The 18,348-nt window shown below is 42.0% G+C and overlaps 1 protein-coding gene across 12 annotated transcripts in view; it reads right to left on the reverse strand.

Moving 5' to 3' along the window:
- Window positions 1-18,348, reverse strand: part of TENM4 (teneurin transmembrane protein 4) — a 1,208,276-nt gene that overhangs the window by 90,552 nt on the left and 1,099,376 nt on the right. For all 12 annotated transcript variants that reach the window (XM_066175594.1, XM_066175595.1, XM_066175593.1 and 9 more), the window contains 2 exons: window positions 16,861-17,007; window positions 1,985-2,201 (listed from right to left, as the gene is read on the reverse strand). In XM_066175594.1, coding sequence (XP_066031691.1) covers window positions 1,985-2,201; window positions 16,861-17,007 — 364 coding nt within the window. The remainder of the gene's footprint in view (window positions 1-1,984; window positions 2,202-16,860; window positions 17,008-18,348) is intronic.

Below are 18,348 nucleotides of genomic sequence, written 5' to 3' on the forward strand. Positions count from 1 at the left end.
AGACTTAACTTGAGAGATGCAATACAGTCACTGCCTGAGGTGATATCTGTAGACCATATTTAGTGGCACACACCCTATGCTGATAATTTGAGAATGGAAACTTCATAAATCATTGCTACCTCTGTATAATCCTTCATCCTAACTTAAATAGAAGAAAGTCTTATTACTTCCACCGCATTTCATCAAAAGCGGTCATTAAAAACCTTCCTATTGATTGGAATCTGCATTCCCTCACTCCAGTAACCTACATACCAGACAAATATTTATGCTAGCAGGTGCTCCTTTTGAATTCTGAGTCTTTCCTTAGCAGGACATCTACAGATGGTTAGTAGGTCCTTCCTACATACAGATCTATTATCAGACCTATGAAACACATGTAATTCCTGTAGGAATTTATATGACCTTAAATGACACTTACTATCTTTGATCCCCTGCTGGTACTCTCAGAAACAAATTCACTATAAATATTGGAAATTCCCACTATTTTCCCCCAGCTCTGTATGCTGTTGAATGAAAGCAGCCCTTAAAGAGAGGCTGAATTTTTTTTTATTGTACAAATATGAAGATTCCTATAGTTCATTAGTTGCATGGAAAGTTCACGAAACACAGATGTGTGTGTACCAAAACTCTCTGCCTGTCAGAAAGGATACATATGGACCTGATAACAGAGTCCTCTGCAGAAATGTTGAGGAATTGCTGCCCTAAATACATCAGAAAAATGCAATCGTGAGCATAATCTATTTCATATTCTGAAGCCTGATTTTACAGCAACAAATCACAATGACTAGTCCAGAGTCCAGACTGTTCAGCATCCAGTACCTGTGATCTTCAGAATGCCAATGAAGGACAACAATTTGCAACATAGTGTTTGTTTATAATCCCAGTCACTGTTGCCAGTTTTCTTGGATGCTGAAGACATTGGAAGCAAATATCAGGGAAAATATCACAGCAGGCCGATCTCTGGACACTGCACTGACGATGATGTCAGTCTGTAGACAACCAAAAAAGGCGATACATAGGAGGTGGCACTGAAGAGACGCTGGCGGTGTCCCTTCATGAAAAGCATTAGGTCGGATTTAAAGGGGCCTGAGATTTATTTCAAGTGCTGAAATAAATACCCACACACACATGAGGGCTGTATATTTTCAGTGCCAACCTATTAACTGCTGTGTGTGGGAAAGCTGAAAGTAAGCAGTTCATGACTGGGTGAAACTCAACAGAGTTCAAACCTAAGTGTTGACAGCCACCTCCAAGATCAGGGTCACTACTTCTGAAAGGCAACATGCAGGGCAGACACCGAATGAACTAGGAATCTGACACCCCAGTTACCCTGCTAAAAGAAATGATTTTCAGGGATGACCAGCCCTGACAGACAGGAATATACTTAAAACAAATTGCTGAGACGCAGTCACAGAAGTGAACTGCTATGTTTTGTTTCCTGTTCCTGTTTCTTGATGATGATTGCAGCGATAAACAACTTCTGGGTTTTAAAACCAATCTATATTCCACCTGATTGCTTAAATTGCAAATTACTCTAACAGCCCTCCACAGATGGTATGATTTTCCTCAGTTCTTTTGAGGTCTCTAATATTCACACTATTGATTGCAAATAGCATCCTAGTTTTCTTCTCTTTTGTCCCTGTCAAAGGTAGATCTGTCACTGCTCTTTAGGAGATACTTGTGCACAATGTCAGTCACTTCATCTAGAAGAGCTGGATGGATGCCTTTCACTCCTTGAAATAAGGAAAGTGACGAAACATGCAACTGCTCGTATGTGTAGTGAGAGAAGCATCTTGCCTTACTGGCTGGTAGGAAATTGTAGGTGAAGAGACAGTCAGCAGAACTACATCAGACACAAAATTCTTCAGACATCTACTTCACTTAAACAATTTGCATTATTCTGCATCTTGCTGCCATTTCATGTCTTAAAATGACCAAGTGGCTTATGATTTACCATCTTGAATCAACCCCAAAATTCACTTACCCGCCTTCAAAAGGATTGTCCCCTGGGATGACGTGAGTGCTGTCCTTGCCAATCAGGAACTTGATTCGATCATAGAAGGAATGCAAGCTCTGCTGGGAGATGGGGGCTTGTGTCTCCTGGATAATATCCAGGGGGTCCGGGGAGCCCAGGCACAGCGCATTGATGTGGCACAGTGGCTGCAAGCAGCAGTCTGGGTCCATGCAATCCACCAGCCCATCTGCAGAAGGGTAAGGAACATTTTAGAGCAATGGAAACATGGAGTGCTGCAGACTTCAGGGTACAAGAACTCTTTCCAATGCACACAGTCGAGAAATGCAGATTTTCATCTACACTGAATAAGGCATGTTCACTTAAAGCCACAATAAGGAACCTAAAATACACATTAATACATAAATAAATATGCAGTAGTATGTAACATATGAAAACTCGTCTATTAGACTGGACCGTCAAAAAAGCATATTTTAGATTAATCCTGGGATGTGGCATTCCATAACTTAGTCACTTGGATAACTCCAGAGGCCTCAGAGATTGTTGTGTGGGTTTTTTTGCCAAAATACACAACTTCTGTACCCTGCTCCTGTTCTTTGTGCAAATCACAGTCACATTGCATCACACCAAAGCTACCAGGCTTGCTTTCAGAAGGACTGAAATTTATTCACTATAAAATAAAGTGAATTTATTTTTAATAGTGAATAAAATAGTGAATAAATAGTGAATAAAGCCATGGTATCTACCATGGATGCAGAGAGATCTATACATGCAACCTAGGAAAATAGAGTAGAAAGTAAAGGAGATTTTGCTGGGAAGGTTTGATCTCTTTTGACCTTGGTCACATTGATTCGATACCAATACAGAGTAACAGATGACCTCAAACTCTCAGGATATAAATCTTGCACTTTCAGCACCATTAAAATAATAGTAACAACAATAATAGCAGTGGACACACATGAAAAGACTTGCTGAGCGTACTACAGTAAAATGAGGGTTTGCATATCTGTCAAGCCATCACATGCACAGGCAATACCACTTCCCCTCCCATCCCCCCACTCATTTTGAGATGCCACTGCTCATTGCAAACAGCACAGTAAAAAGCGGTGACAGGAAAAGAAATACCAAAAAAAGCTCAAAAGAGGTTTGATGAAGCATCACATTTTGCAATAAAAGTTGTTAGCATGTAGTAGAGACAGATCTTTAAATCAGATAAGGGAACTGGATGTTTTTGTTCTGGGGTAATGGGATATGGAGCCCTTCACTTCCAACTCATCAGTTCAAGCAAGACAGTTTGACAGTGAATGAAAATTACTACCATGTGATGGCTGTTCACAGACCTATGTGAAATGAGTGGTTGGTCTCTGTGTAGCTGCTGGGAGCTCCATATATCACAGAAACCACCTTTACAGCAAGCATCCTACTAACAACTCCAGCAGACAGGCAAGAAATGAACGTGCCTGGAGAGCAACACTGTCCTGAGAGGTGGTGCCCTCCTGAAGTGGGATAAAATCTTTACTTTTAGGATAATGGATTTTTTATCTCGAAGAAGCAGTAAATTAAAACAAGACATTTTATCATTATTACTCTTTGTGAGCATCAGTTTTGTCCCAGATTTACCAGATGAATTAGAAATCCTTTCACAATGTTATTTGCATTACTTTGTATTTACTGCAATATAAATAGAATGAAATCTGATCTTTTATTGTTCTCAATCTTCTATTGTATTTAAGATGGCTCACACACCATGGACTTGGATTCTGTTGAGTTATACCTGTTCCAATCTTGGAATAGTTTAGTGTTTAAAACACCACTGACATCATTTCGTGTTGTTACTCACACAGAGAAAGCTGAACAACAAGCCTGGTCGGGGTTCCCAGAGCTTCCTGTGTCCAAGAAGGTCAAACACAATGAGTACCTGCTCTGTGTACATGTACACACACACACACACACACACACACACACACATACAGACACTGGGTCACTTCCACAAGTGCTCTACACTTGCCATTAATGGTAATGGTAGCATGGTTAGGGCAGAAAAAGTGCTTTGGAAAATCCCATTTGTTACCCCTACCTCTGTCTGTATTAACTTTATAACACACACAACTTTATAACTCCTTACACAATTGCCACAAAAAAATTTCATCTCGGACACTAAACCTACCCATTGGCCTTTTCTTTTGATTGCTAGTGATAATGAAAAAGAACTAATTAGAGTTTCTTTGCCCATTAAAAAAAAATTACTTGACGCAGATGATTAGATCAGTAGGATTCTGGAAGGTCAAATCTCAGATGGAGTTTGAGAGAGTATTCACAGAATACAGACCTGCATAGATGTAACAGGCTTAGCTACAGCTACCTTCTTAAAAAAAAAAAAAAAAAAAAAAAAGAGAAAGAAACAACAAAACAGCCCTGTTACTATATTGACTACAGCTTCAAGCAAGATAAAATGTTGTCTTTTTCTCCCACACATTAATAATGTTTTTTAAGGCTACAGACACTTGGCTGAAAGGATGGCAAACCAGCTGTACCATACCTCTTCATTAACCTGTCTTTTTCCCAGGCATCAGAAATGTGTTTTGGGGCCTGAAGCTGCAAGACAGCAAGAAAATGTTGCCTTTGCAGGAAACTGTAGATAAATATTTGAAAAATAAATGCAGAGGACAATGTTTTGAACAGGTGAGAATGATGAGGACTCATCTGCAGATAAGCTTTTCAACTAATGTGTTTTGGACCTATATGGAATAAATGGAGGGTAACTACACCAGAGAGATTTGTCACTAATGTCTTAAATTCATGAAGGCAGTTGAGGCTGAAATGGCATTTAGCTACTCAACTCCCTGTAATACCAAGAGCAGTTTCAGGACAAAGCATTTCTTTAGCTTAGGAAATGTAATGGCTATTTTTTTCTGAGTCATGCAGAACAGCAAGAGTTAATCTACAAACCAGATTATAAGTAGTGATATCTCCATGTGCATACTGTTCTCTTGGTGTTTTTTTTATTGTATGGTCCAAAAGTCATCCAAGTGGTGCCCTACAGTGAATTGTCAGGAGATCTAATGACAGTGTACAAAGCTATGACTTCTCATGCCCTGATATCTCTCATTGGATCCATCGGAAGAGCCAGGATAAAGTGACATTTGCAAGCAGCTCCTGACCCATGAAGAGCAGGGTGTTCAGGGAGCTGCACGGATTAATAATAATAATAAAAAAAACCCAAACAAAACCAACCAAACAAACAAACAAAACCCAGAGCAAAATAAGACTCTGGGTTTAACTCTCCAACAAGAAGAATATGAAGTTATAATACAAAACACCTTTGAAATGCATAAAGCATAAAGGTGAATTTTTATTAGAAATCATTGCAAATTTTTCAGAGACAGGTAACAGAGGGTGGTGAACATGGGATCAACGCCCTCTGCACCCCAGGTTTTGCAGCAGCATGGCTGCAGAGACCTGCATGTGTATTCCTAACTCCAGCAGCCCCCAGAGCACAGGTAGGCTACACAGTAAGTTCTTAGTTATCGACACCTTTATACAGCTCTTGCTTTTAAAAAGTGTCAGCTCCCTTACTCATAAATATAACTGTAATATGACCATGACATTTCAGAGCAGAGAACAAATGTGTTGCTGAATTATCTCTGTGAAAAGTTTAAAGTCTTGCATAGGGGGATTACTGCAATTCATATGTTTTCAGACTACTATGATTAGCTTGTCTGACCTCTTATACCCATAGGCTGTTTATTTTTTTCCCCACACAGAACTGGATTGAAACCTGTGTTTTAGAAAAACATCTCATATACCAAAGAGAGTTGATTAGAGTGAGTCAACCACTTCCTCTAGTAAGCTTCTGAATGCTTAATTACTGTTAGGGAAGTGTGCCTTATTTCAAGGTTGGATTTGTCTAACTTCAGTATCCCATGACTGGTCTTCTTTGACCTTTGTCCATAAAGTTATCAATAGTTCCTTCTGCCCTGCATGCTCTGACTTCCTTTGCATGTGCAAGTACCTCCACACAGAACAATAATCCATGCCAAATCTTTTCTCTGAACAGCTGAGGTAGAACAAAATTCCCATTTTAAGGTTTATTTCCCACCCACTAGATTTTTTCGTGTATGACATCCTTTGATCTCTTTCCAGTAATTTCACATTTGTTACGTGTGGACACCAACACTGGACACAGCAGTATGTCAGCAATACTGGGCACAGAGACGAGACCACTTCCTCTTCTCCAAAGAGTTTTTGGGCTTCTATACCTCTAAGGTTCAAAGAGGTGAAGGTGCAAAAGCCTTTCACTGAGAACTCATGTTGAGATAATTACCTCCAGTGACCTCAAAATCGTGTTCTGAGTCATTGCTTTTCAAGAATCTCTCAACCCTCCAATATAACATCCTTTCTTTGTTCCCAGGGCTATTTTGTATTTTGCTGCATTACGATATATTTTGTTTGATTGTGACCTTGCAGCGATGTGAGTCAGATCACTCTGTGTCAAAATGATCTGGGTACATTATTTACCACCATATCGAAGTTTTAGGTGACCTGAAAAGTTTACCAGGAGAGAAGTAAACTCCATTCTGAGACAATAATGAAAATGCTGATTAGGGCTGGATACAACAACCAGTTCCAAGGGATCCCTACAGAAACATCTTCAATCATGGATTCCTTCCAATTAACAAATTAATTCAGAGATGTGTCACTAAGCCAGATTTTAAAACATCTTTTGTGTTCCTTCTTACTTTCATGCAATAGGAATTTTTACATTTTTGAGACCATTTATGCATTTTATATACACATACATGTCCTTTGACAGTCCTGCTAAAACCAAACCCAAAATCTTTTGTCACACTTCCTTTGCATGAAGCCATGAAATAAATACCTTTTTATAATCTTAGAGTTACCGTGGGATGGATCAAACCACTGTGGTTGTGAAAAGGGAGCCATTGGCAAGACATTGTCACATCTGGTAAATAATGTGTTCAGTGGTTTGCATCTTTCACTAAGATTCATGGAATCATAGAGTAAATCAGAGTGGACGGCACCTCTGGAGGTCATCTTGTGAGCCCCGGCTCATTCTCTTCAGAGAGAGACATGAAGGAGAATGAACTGGGCTAAGCAGAAACCCTTCCTTTTCTGCCACTGAGGACAAAACAGCTCAAATTTTTTCAGCCAGCATTGTATTTTAGGGGACCAAGACCATTTTTATCAGGTAATCTGAACTCTGTTTAACACTAGACAATGAGTTTTATTTTGGGATGGCTCATCTAACTTGTATCTTGTGGCTGGAGTTGCAATTTTTTTTAGAATGATGCTCTGACTCCCTAAAAGCTTGCAAATCTACCAATCTCATTAGTGAGATCTTCAAAACACTGCTTTAGACTGTAAACTCCGTGGGAGCAGAGACTGTCTTCTTATTTTCTGTTCACAAAACATCTGTTCCAGTCCCAAAGGGCACTGAAGTGTCAGCACAACCCAATGAAATAACCACAATTCTCATTAAAGTACATCTACAATGTATGTTCAGCTTTTTCTCCATGGTAGTCCTATTTCATGGAAGGGGCTGAACTCCAAAGGCATCTGTGTCTTCTTGGAGCAGGACGTAGGCCTAACGAGTGTAACTTTTGCATAATATCAGCTGGAGAATACCTGATTTTAACTGACTTTAAACACTCACTATAACTACCAAAACAGCTACACTAGATAATGACAACAGATGGAAATGCTGACCTTACTCAGGAATTTGACAAGATACTCCATATCATAACTGCCTTCCACAAATAGTTACCTGGATCCCAAATTTAAGAGGAGCTAAAATAACTTGGCTTTCAAACACTGCCCATGACTCATCACTTTCTGAAAATCATGTTCTTTATGACATTTGTCTGTATGATGCATGCAAAAAATTACATCCACCCAAACCAACCAGAAATGTTGAAATTCCTGCAAAATAATTACTCTTCAGCAGCAATGGGGCTACTTGCTACCCCTGCTCTCCTTGAGTTGTTGCTGCACTTGCTGGCTGCAAAGTGCTCACAAATCCCACAGCAGTCTCATTTTTCCTTTGTGTCCTGTGCAGTCAGCTTCCAAGTTCCTCACTCACTGCCACACAGCACCCAAAAGGTGTCAAGGTTTACAGCTTCATACAGAAGCAAAAGGGCTGATTTTGAGACACTGCTTCTGTAGTAAACAAGATCAGCTGAGAGCTAATAAAATTTCAAATTAGCTGTGACTTTTCATGGCCCTACAATTGTGTTGGCTGATTTAATGGGCAGTGTCTTAACTGGCTGAGACTGAATAATTGAGCATTTCTACAGAGTTATGGATGCTGCAACAAAAATCAGTCATGCTAACATCACCAACAGAATGCAAATAACCTGCCGCCAGAGGTGTTATTATGTGTTTAAGCAGACTCTGACAGGTGCTGCATGTCAAGTGTCAGGCTGGAACAGGCAGGCCATGGGTAGGGAGGGACCTGTTTGCACACAGAGAGCATTCTGTGAACTGTGACACACTCTGGGAGCCACAGGCAGACAGGCAGACAGGCAGTCAGAGGGAGGTGAGCTTAAGGAGCCTGATTAGGGTGAATCTGGGACAGCATACATGACAAACTCAAGGATTGTTCCTGCTAAAGACCATGGCACTTTTTGTCACTGATTGTAGTGGGATGAGCCCTTATCAGGAACTGTATTAGGCAAAGCAAAACCAGGAAGTAAAAACAACAGTAAAACCCCATTGTCTCCCATGGGAGTACTTTCACTGGCAACAAAGGCATAAAATGCACTGATTATACAAATAATCGTGTCTCTCACCTCATCCAGTTCTTATCTTTCAGTTCCCTTTCCCTTTCTGTGCCATTCATCAGGCAACATTATCACTTTTTGTGGGGACACTGTCTTGTCCTGTGATGCTTTTGGATGAATTACTGTTAGAGTCTGGGTGAGAAAGGTTTTAAATGTAAATGCTCTAAGGTAAAGATAACAAAGTCTTAGTCTTATCCTTGAGCAAATCAGGTTTTACCCTTTCAGTTCTAATCTAAACTCTGGTTTAGAGGAAGGCTCTAAAGGAATGGCAGAGTACTTTCGCACAAACAAGTTATTGTTCACGTGGATGTTTGTGTTGATAAAGGTTTTACAGGAATAATGATGCTCTTCCCCGAGCTGAGGACTGACACCCAATTCATTGGAATTGGATTTGGGGAATAAATGGGTTTCAGTCCAGTGCTTTGGAGAGAGAAATTTTACTTGTTCAACAAGAGTTGCAGCTTTTGTCTCCCCTTTAAGGAGTCAAAGGGAAACAAAACACAACTGTTAGGAACAATGGCAATGTCACTGTCAACTCCCTGTGACCCCTGTAAGCTATTCATATTCTCTTCCCTCCTTCTATCCCACCTGCTCTGTTTTGATTTCACCTGAATAAGCTTCTCACTGGTTGTATCCTGGCTAAAATAGATTGCTGGCTGCCTGGGAAAGGAATTGCCCTCACATCTTTTCTTAAGTGTTCAGCACTTGTTTGCAAATTTGAAATAACACAGTCACATGTAACAGCAGTCAAGTATTTGAATTACAGAACTCCTTGGGCTCTTGTGCAGAACCTCTGTGGGGGGAGTCACTAAAGAAATTCTCTGCCTAATTGAGAGCTACATTCTTTAAAAAACAATCTGAATAGAAAAAGAAGGGAAGTGGAAGGAGGAAATGACAGAAAACACATGATAATCACCACTATCTGGCATAAACCAGAGCTGTAATAATGTGTTTAGAATCTACAAGTTCACAGCATCCCACAGCTCATCACTGCTCTGGAGAATACAGTTGATGCAGCTGGTTTCATGGCCTTCTTCTTCTCTCCATGCAGATTTTTAACAGCCAGCAAAGCAACACAGAAACCAAGCAACCTAGGATTTCAGAGAGTTGCATGAAGCTGATCAAAACATGTGAGGGCCTTTCCTAGATTAGGAGAGTGTCCTGGGGAGCATCAGGCACAGCATCATCAGCTGGGCAAGGGACGGGATTGTCCTGATCTGCTCTGGGCTGGGGTGGTCTCGCCTCAAGGCCTGTGTGAAGTTTTGGGCGCTACAATATAAGAAATGTACTAAGCCATTGGAGAATGTCCAAAGGAAGGCTATGTGGAATGTGAAGGCTCTGGATGGGAAGACTTATAAGAAATGGCTGAGGTCACATGTCTTGTTCAGTCTGCAGGAGACCAAGGCAAGACCTCATCATGGTAAGATTCCTCTCAAAGAGAAGAGGAGTGACAGGCACTGATCTCTTCTCTGTGGTGATCAGTGACAGGACCAAGTGAATGGCATGAAGCTGTGTCAGGTAAAGTTCCGGCTGGGTATTAGGAAAGGGTTCTTCACCCACAAGGGGGCTTGGCACTGGAACAGGCTCCCCAGGGAATTGGTCACAGCACCAAACCTGACAGTCCTGACAGGAGTTGGGACTCGATGATCCTTGTGAGCCCCCCCCCCCCCCCCCCCCCCCCCCGCCTCGGGATATTCTATGATTCTGTGACTAGCATTTGGACAGGGCAGTAAGTACAAGTTGCTTAATCTGATCAATCATCATGCAATGGTGTACCTGAAACTGCCTCCTTCGGGAGCGTCTCAAAAATGATTCCTCTGAGCAAAAGGAACTCAGAGTTAGCAATTTTTGGTGGCAACAGTGGTTTCACACCCTCAGCAGCTGAGAGATCCTTGTCACCAAGGTCTCTCACTTTCCTGGCAAGTGCTGCAAGTGTTAAGCTGCTGCTGAAAAGTTCACCCTAACATATTCTGACTGAATTCAAGCCAATTTAAGCAATCATCTGAGAACAGCTTGGAAAGTAGTCTCAGATAACTCAGATATTGGCATGCTTCTCAAATCCTGGTCAAGAGGAAAGTGGCCATGTACTCTATGTATGTTGAGCACAGTTGCTGCAAAACCTTAGGATTTTAAGGGGACTTTCTGCCTCACTGAAGTTGCAACAGTTTGCCTCAGATGCTAAAGTAGGTCTGGTAGAGCTTTCCTGAATTTCTGCTTTAAACATTGGTGCTCAAACTCTGTTTAAGCACCTTCTGAGGTGCAGAAATGCTTTGTGAAATAAGTGTCCAATCTGTTTTTTTTCGGAGCTGGTTCATGTCACCTTCTGTTACATCTTGTGTACCAGCAGTGCCTCCTTCCCATAAGTTAGCTCTTCAGTTTCAGCAGACAATGGTAGGTTTCCTTCAGCACAGAAAGCACTTTCATAGCTTCTTTCTGAATCTATTTGTCAAAGGCATTTCATTAAGGATTCCTTGAAAGGACCAGGAGTTCACCCAAGGTGTCAAGACAAGACACTGCTAGACTCCCAGTTCACAACACATCATCCTCCCCAATGTCACAATCAACACCTGCTCTGGGATGCTGGAATGCCTGGGTAAACGAGGCCCTGCTGCCAGCCTTGCTGCCAACAACCAGCTGCAGGGGACACCCATGTGTTACCATCCAACTCAAAATCAGCAAGGAGCTGAAACCTGAAAATGTGAACTGGCCATTTTATTTGAGGAGAAGTCGATTAAGTCACCATGAAACAAACAAAGAGAAGCTGGGTGATTTCCGACAAATTATACCAGCTACCCCATCTTTCAGGTACAGCAGACTTTCTCATCCTTTTAGCAGTGCTTTGTGGTTCCTCCAAGATGACCCTGCTGTTTGACTGAATCTATCTGTGATGGTAAATGCTAATTTATGATGGCTGTTTTCCCAGGTGCATTCAGATATCAATACTTCCCTCCACAAATGTAGCCAGGCCATTATTGCATGATTTTTTATGGTTTTGAGGAAGCAGACAGTTCACACACCATGCCCAGGAGACAATCTTCTCATGCTATTAAAGCCCAGGGCAGGAGGGCAAAAAGGAAAAAGGATGTATCAGAAAGCACCCCACCACTTTGCCTGCAGCTCAAGCATTTGCGAAGACAAAGGTTTGCATTCTGGGGTTCTCCTGGATTCTTTACCATTCCCTTTACAACCCTGAGACTACCTTCAGGTGTAACCCTATGCACTGCCAAGATCAGTGCAGACTTCTGCCAGCTCTCTAACACTATTTGGCATGTGGTGGACAGATGGTGAACACATGGGTGTTAAGAAGGCCAGCACGCCATGCCAGAATTTCGCTTGCCAAAGATTTGAAATGCTGCTGTTCCAAAGCACTATGTATGTCTCTACCTTACTACAAGCACTACCCGATCCTTGAATGGGGCAAGGCACTGTGGAGTTGCCAGTGGGTTACGGTACAATTAAACAGACAGCACTGATTTGCCTCAAAGAAGCCATTCCTGAATTACAATGTCCCTGACGTGACCTGCTCACTGCTCCAGGGTTGGGAGATTAAGGCAACCTTTAGTTGTTCTGGTCCAGGAGAATAAGGGAAGGAAAGCATACAAATTGCTCGACCTGCTAGCTTTTGGGAAGCATCTGGAGGAGCACAGACTGAACTTGCAAAGGCAAAATGGGACCATGGGTACATTGGCACTCTCTGTTTGTCCTAGGCTAACTGAGACATAAACTGAGGGGAAGGAGCTTTGTTAATACAATTCTTGCAGAAAAAGAAAACAAGATGGTTTATTTTTTTCAGTCCCAAAGGAAGATCGTTCAGCTAAGAAAAACGAAGTTTCTATACTTTTATGTAATGCGCAATATATGTTATGACAGATCAGCCTTATTTGACTGGGAAGGGTATCTATCTATCTATCTATCTATCTAATCCATTAACCACAAACACTAGCCTTTGGAAGTGTTTAAGTTGGGGAGAGGCAATGGAGAACAGCAGACTACTGAACAGAAACCTCTGATGAACATGAAGGTTTAGATAATATTGTCAACCTTGTTATTTCAGACATATCTTTCATATGAGAAAGACTCTTGCCTTCCACAAATAAAGTAGATTCATGTTTGACCGAGCTCAGCAGCTGTTCCGGAACTGGAATTTTTTAAAGCAGGAAATTTAAACTGGAATTGTTTAAAGGATGGGTTGGTTCCAGTTCCTGGAGAAACAGCAAGCTTTACCCTACCTGGAAGACTTGGATACTCTTGAAAAGCCCCAAACAATAACAAAGGCCCTCAAATAAAGTTACTGTGTGGAACTTTTAGACCAAATGAGCAATTTAATTCAACATCTGTAGACCTCTCATGATTTCACCTCAGCGTGATCTTGTCTTCATGCGAAGACATTGAAATGGACAACTGGACAACTCTGGCTCTCAACAGTTAGATGATTTCTCCAGAACAAGGATGGGCAACACAGCTTTGCTATTCAAACAGCATATTCATGAGATTAGTTAACCATATCCTCTTTCCACCTCAGTTTTTCCTGTACACTCTGTTGCTAACAGAGGAGTCTACCAAAGCAACAGAGGCCGTATTTAGCCTATGGAATACCAGCCTCTTCTCAAGTATTGTCAAATGCCATTAACTCCACTTTCAGAACTTGTCACAGAAGATAATTTCCTTCATTTTTTTAAACTTTCAAACTTATTCTTTGAGTACATGACAGAGCACTCAGTGAGGGGTGAGACACGCAGGTACTACCTGTCACTCCTACTCTTAGGTACTGAGTGTTTGCAGCCATGAATTAGAGAGGTTATTTTCTGATGAAATGAGGCAAGAACCACTTTTCTCATCTTGTTTTAAAGAAACACCTCCTGTTTGCTGTAATAGAGGTGGCCTCTTAGGTCAAATGTACAAAATCTTGGCCTTTTACCCAGATTGTTACAGCTTTGTCATTGCACTGTTTTTCCTTAACTGATACTGGGTGATCACCTGCTCTCAGTTACTCACTACAGCACCTTTGAAGTTGATGGGCTTGGTGTTCAAAAGTGTAAACAAAGTGGACCTGGGTGTGAAACCTAAGTGCTAGCTTTGACAAATGACACTTTTGTGTGGAGAGGGAACTGCGCTCAGAAACAACTTTTTACTAGCCTGAACAAAGATTACATTTCACCAAGTCTCTCTCTGACTCCTGCTCAGCTTGTTATTGTTTATCTGAACAGCCTCCAGATTTAAGAGGCGAACACACCCTGTAATTTAGCACCCGTCTCCCTCAGGGTATGATTAGGCTGGGAGCTGATGAAAGTTTCTGACTTCAGCTCCCATTATCCTGAGGAATTTCCGACTGCAGAGATTTTGATTAGCAGACACTCGACACCACAGTGTAGGAACCAGGTATGAGCTCAGGCAGAGTGAACCCCCTGGTACTGTGAACGGCTCCATTAACCTCTTTCTCACCACTCATGGTATCCATTTTGACTAGGTCAGTTGTTTGACTTCTAAAGCTTCATGAAAGGACTTTACCCCCATTGCCAGCATTCATGAGCAAACTCTGTGTTTGGATCCTTTCTGGTGAACCAAAATAAATCACCTTTCTCTAACCCTTAGCATGCATCACCCCTGTGTATGTGATAGAATCCCAAAATAGGGAGAAACCACAGTGCTCATCCACATACTACATGTTTTTTGGAGAGGCTTCAGGCATGCATCTCTTCAGAGCTCTTCAAAGCACAGCAGCTTCCCAAGGTATAATGTTTGTGGCGAATGGGCTTAGTTCTGCTGAACACAGATGCCTAGTGTGATTTGCTTTGTCCTTGGATATCTGAGAAATCCAAAAGGAGCTGCCACACATGAAATATATATATGCTCTACCAGACACCCAAGTTAATGTAAAGGGCAAACCAGAAGTCAGTTTTGGGGTACTCTTGGATGTCTCAGATGGTGTTGGACAAAAGGCAGCAAACATTCATTTGGCACATGGAAAATTATGATTAGATACAAGGAGAAAAACATTTATTATAAGGATGGTCATATACTAGAGCAGGTTGTCCAGAGGTGGGACCTCCATCCTTGGAGGTGCTCAAGAGTTGACTGGACATAGCCTTGACCAACCTGATGTAATTAGTATTTCCTTGAACAGGGGGTTGAACTGAAAACTGCTGGAGGTCCCTTCCAACCTAAATTATGCTCTGATATTCTACAAATATCTCCACTTGTTGTGGAAATCAGCATAACAACTAGCAAGCAAGCAGAACATCAGCCTTTCTTCATGAGTCTTTGTACCTCTCTTTGAATTCCTGTGCCAGAAAAAGGTCTAAGGCTTCAAAGCAGGAGTGCCTCACCACTGCTGAAGCTTCTACATCTCAAGGGTTGAAATGCTAGACTTTAGCTCACAAATACAAATGACCCATTAAAACATATAAAAGAATTTAATAAAGTAAATGTATTCTGCTATTTCACTTTCCAGCTAAGGAGAGACCTTAGCAGTAACACAGCCAAATCAAAGGCACAGTATATGACAGATTATCTGTAATCTGTAATGAACACCATGTATGTACTTTTTTTTTGAGTGTACCAAAAGTAAAGTCAACACCCATTTGCGGGCTCTGACACATGAGCAAGCTGTCACAAGGCAATAAGTTACAACCTGTCAATTGCTCTTGTTCTTGCTGTGCACACCACTGCTCCACACAAGTTCATCAAATGCCAGTTAGTAGTTGATGTGCACTAACTTGTAAACCTGTCAATGCCTTTCATCTCTCCCGTCTGCATCTGCTGTCCTGCAGGCTTGCAAGGCAGCTCATTTCAAGGTGAGAGTAACCCAGGTAAAAAGGTTAACCCTTGAATCAGGAGATATAAAGAGATGCTCAAGAGTCTGGTCATGCTCTTTGTGATATCATGCAGTTGTGATTTACAAAATATGTTAGGCTGGATTACTCTTTCCCTCTCTCTCTTCCTAAAAACTTCACAGGGCTTCTGCTGGTTATTTTTTCCATGGAAACTGGGACTGTCCTTGGGTCTATTTACCGTATTTTTACACATCTGATGTGATGACCTTTATTACTGCCCTGTGTCAGCTGTAAATAGAAAAGACAAGAACAGCGATATTCAGTTCCACATGAGGTAAAAAGCCATCTTTGTTTTGTAGTGTGTACTCTTTGTATGGTTCTCCAATTTTTTCCATCTTTTCTAAAGGGCTAATTTGGTCCATTTGCCATGCCAGATGTGCAGAAGTATTTTAAATATTCAATCAGAATTGCAGTTGCTATGAAGCAGATAATCACGGACTTGGCTTGGCTATTTTTTTAAAAACTGCACTGTTCTTGTGAATATGATAAAACAGAGGCTTGCAAAATGCAGTCTCCACTTCACAGTCTGGGTCCTGGCCCAGACTTGTGGTTTACAAAGCCTTTTGCTGAGTGACAACACAACAAATTATGCAGTCTCCCTTATGCCTTAAATTTAATATCTCATCTCCTGCTCTCTAATTCAAACCTTCACACTGCACCACGGTTTCCTTTGTAATGAGATAACTCTGAATATTAAGTTTGCATTACACAGAGCTATTATTCACATGCCTGACATCATTACATATGGAACAGTAATCAATAAAACATGGTTTGAGAGGGATTGGATGGCTTGTGGGCATGGGGATCAGTCACCCAAGCCTCTAAGTTTCTGGAAAATATCCATCCAAAGTCAGTAGTGACCGACTGGAGAGCCTCGATGAAAGCCTCAGGTGGTGAGGGCAAAGTTTGAACAGAGATGTTCGCTGTCTGAGGTGGTCCCATTGTGTCACTGCTGAGCCACTCGGCTGGGGTGGAGGGATTGGACAGGTGCACAGCCTATGCCTGCACTCTGCTATATGGACTTGATTTGAAGATAAACAAATATCCCTCTTCAGCCATGGCAACCCAGATCCAAACCCATTTAATTTGAATTCCAATCCACTCTGGCTGAGTCAGCCTGGCAGATTTTGCTGTCTGTTCTCTACCAGCTGTCAAAAAACAATCTGCCCTGCAGAATCAAGCCCAGATGACTGTTCACTGTGAGAGGTTTATAGGCTCTGCGAAGCCTGACATATCACATGTGCTCATGTCCTACCTCCATCGTTGTCTTTCCCATCGCCGCATGCTGTCTCCATGGAAGTGTCACAGCCTGCTCCTCTCCAGCCCAGCTGGCAGACGCAGTGCCAGCCATTCATGTCCAGAGTGCATCTGCCATTGCCATTGCACAAGCCAGGGCATCCCTCTGCAAGGCAAACAGCCACACGTTCAAATGCACTCCAAACACAAAACAACACAGCCGGGAAATGGCCTCATTAAACAGCTTTTTCCTTTTGCCTTCAGTTTATTTCTCCACTCCCACTCGGTGTCTTCCCACCTGGAATGAACCCTCTTTGGTGTCAGGATGGTGGTTACCACTCAATGGGCAGCTGCTTCTGGCTCTCCCAGGAGATCCTCATAGCATAACCTCACACACTGCACTGAGGGAATGGTGAGTTTCAGGGGGGCACTGAGATATTCCTGCTTCATCGGTTGTAAAAGCAAGGCAACACATTGCCCTCCGACCCTCTCAAAACATCTGCTATGTAAGAGTTACCCTTAGTTACTCAGGGTTACCAAGTTGCATTTGGGGTTAAAGTTCCCAACATCCAGCAGGATAAAGCAGCTGGCTTTTAGTTATACTGAGATCTCAGACTCGTTAAGTATTCAAAACCAGCTGGAAAGGGACAGGCAGAAAATATTTGGAAGACATACAGTTTCTTTACTGTAGCAATTCTGGGAGGGATTCATCTAATTTGGTTCAAATTAATCTATAACTGAGATACCTTCAACCTTCAGTAGTCAGCAGACAAACAGACTGACCCAGGGCAGAAATCTCCTCATGTGGGTTTGATGCTCATGGTGATGAGCAGAAGCATGCTCTGGAAATATCCATTTCTCCCCAGTGACTAGAGAGAGCCCAGCACAGAGGCAGGCATTTTATAGGTGATACATTTTAGTTAGGGAGGATGAATACTAACCTCCCAGTCTGCTCACCAGGGTTTGATTTTCTCATCTGATGACCTCCTGCTGAGATTTTTGTACTGCCCCCCCAACCCACCCCTTCAAGAAAATAGGAGAGTAATTTCCACAGTAAGCAGTGGTGTGAGGGAGGCTGCCTAGCTTAAACCCTTCTGGGGGTGTTTTACCTGCAGAGCTCAAAAATCTTTACCACCAAGCTGTCAGAAATGTAAGAGACACTTAACAGCTTAGGAAAATGAAGTGCATACAAGGGACTGAAGTGACTGTGAAGGTCACTCAGCAGGACTGTTTACACCAGGGACACAATTCAGTCTTCCTGAGCCCTCTTTTAATGCTTTCTCTATTTATATGTGTGTAGTGCTATCCTGCCACATAGTCTGAGTTTTTTAACGCCCTCAGCTTTGCAAGACAGGTTTGTGAACCTATGTGAATGACACAAACCTATCCTGTGCTAAAGGACAGAGAAGAGGAGTGTGTTGTCTTGACACCTGTTTGCCCATATGATGCATGAGGGTCTCCCCAAGGCAAAGCTGGGACCCCATCTAGAGCATCCCATGTCATAGTG

The sequence above is a fragment of the Chamaea fasciata genome, unplaced genomic scaffold (genome assembly GCF_029207755.1).
Source record: "Chamaea fasciata isolate MVZ Bird 193981 ecotype frontalis unplaced genomic scaffold, bChaFas1.0.hap1 SCAF_2, whole genome shotgun sequence".
Lineage (NCBI taxonomy): Eukaryota > Metazoa > Chordata > Aves > Passeriformes > Sylviidae > Chamaea > Chamaea fasciata.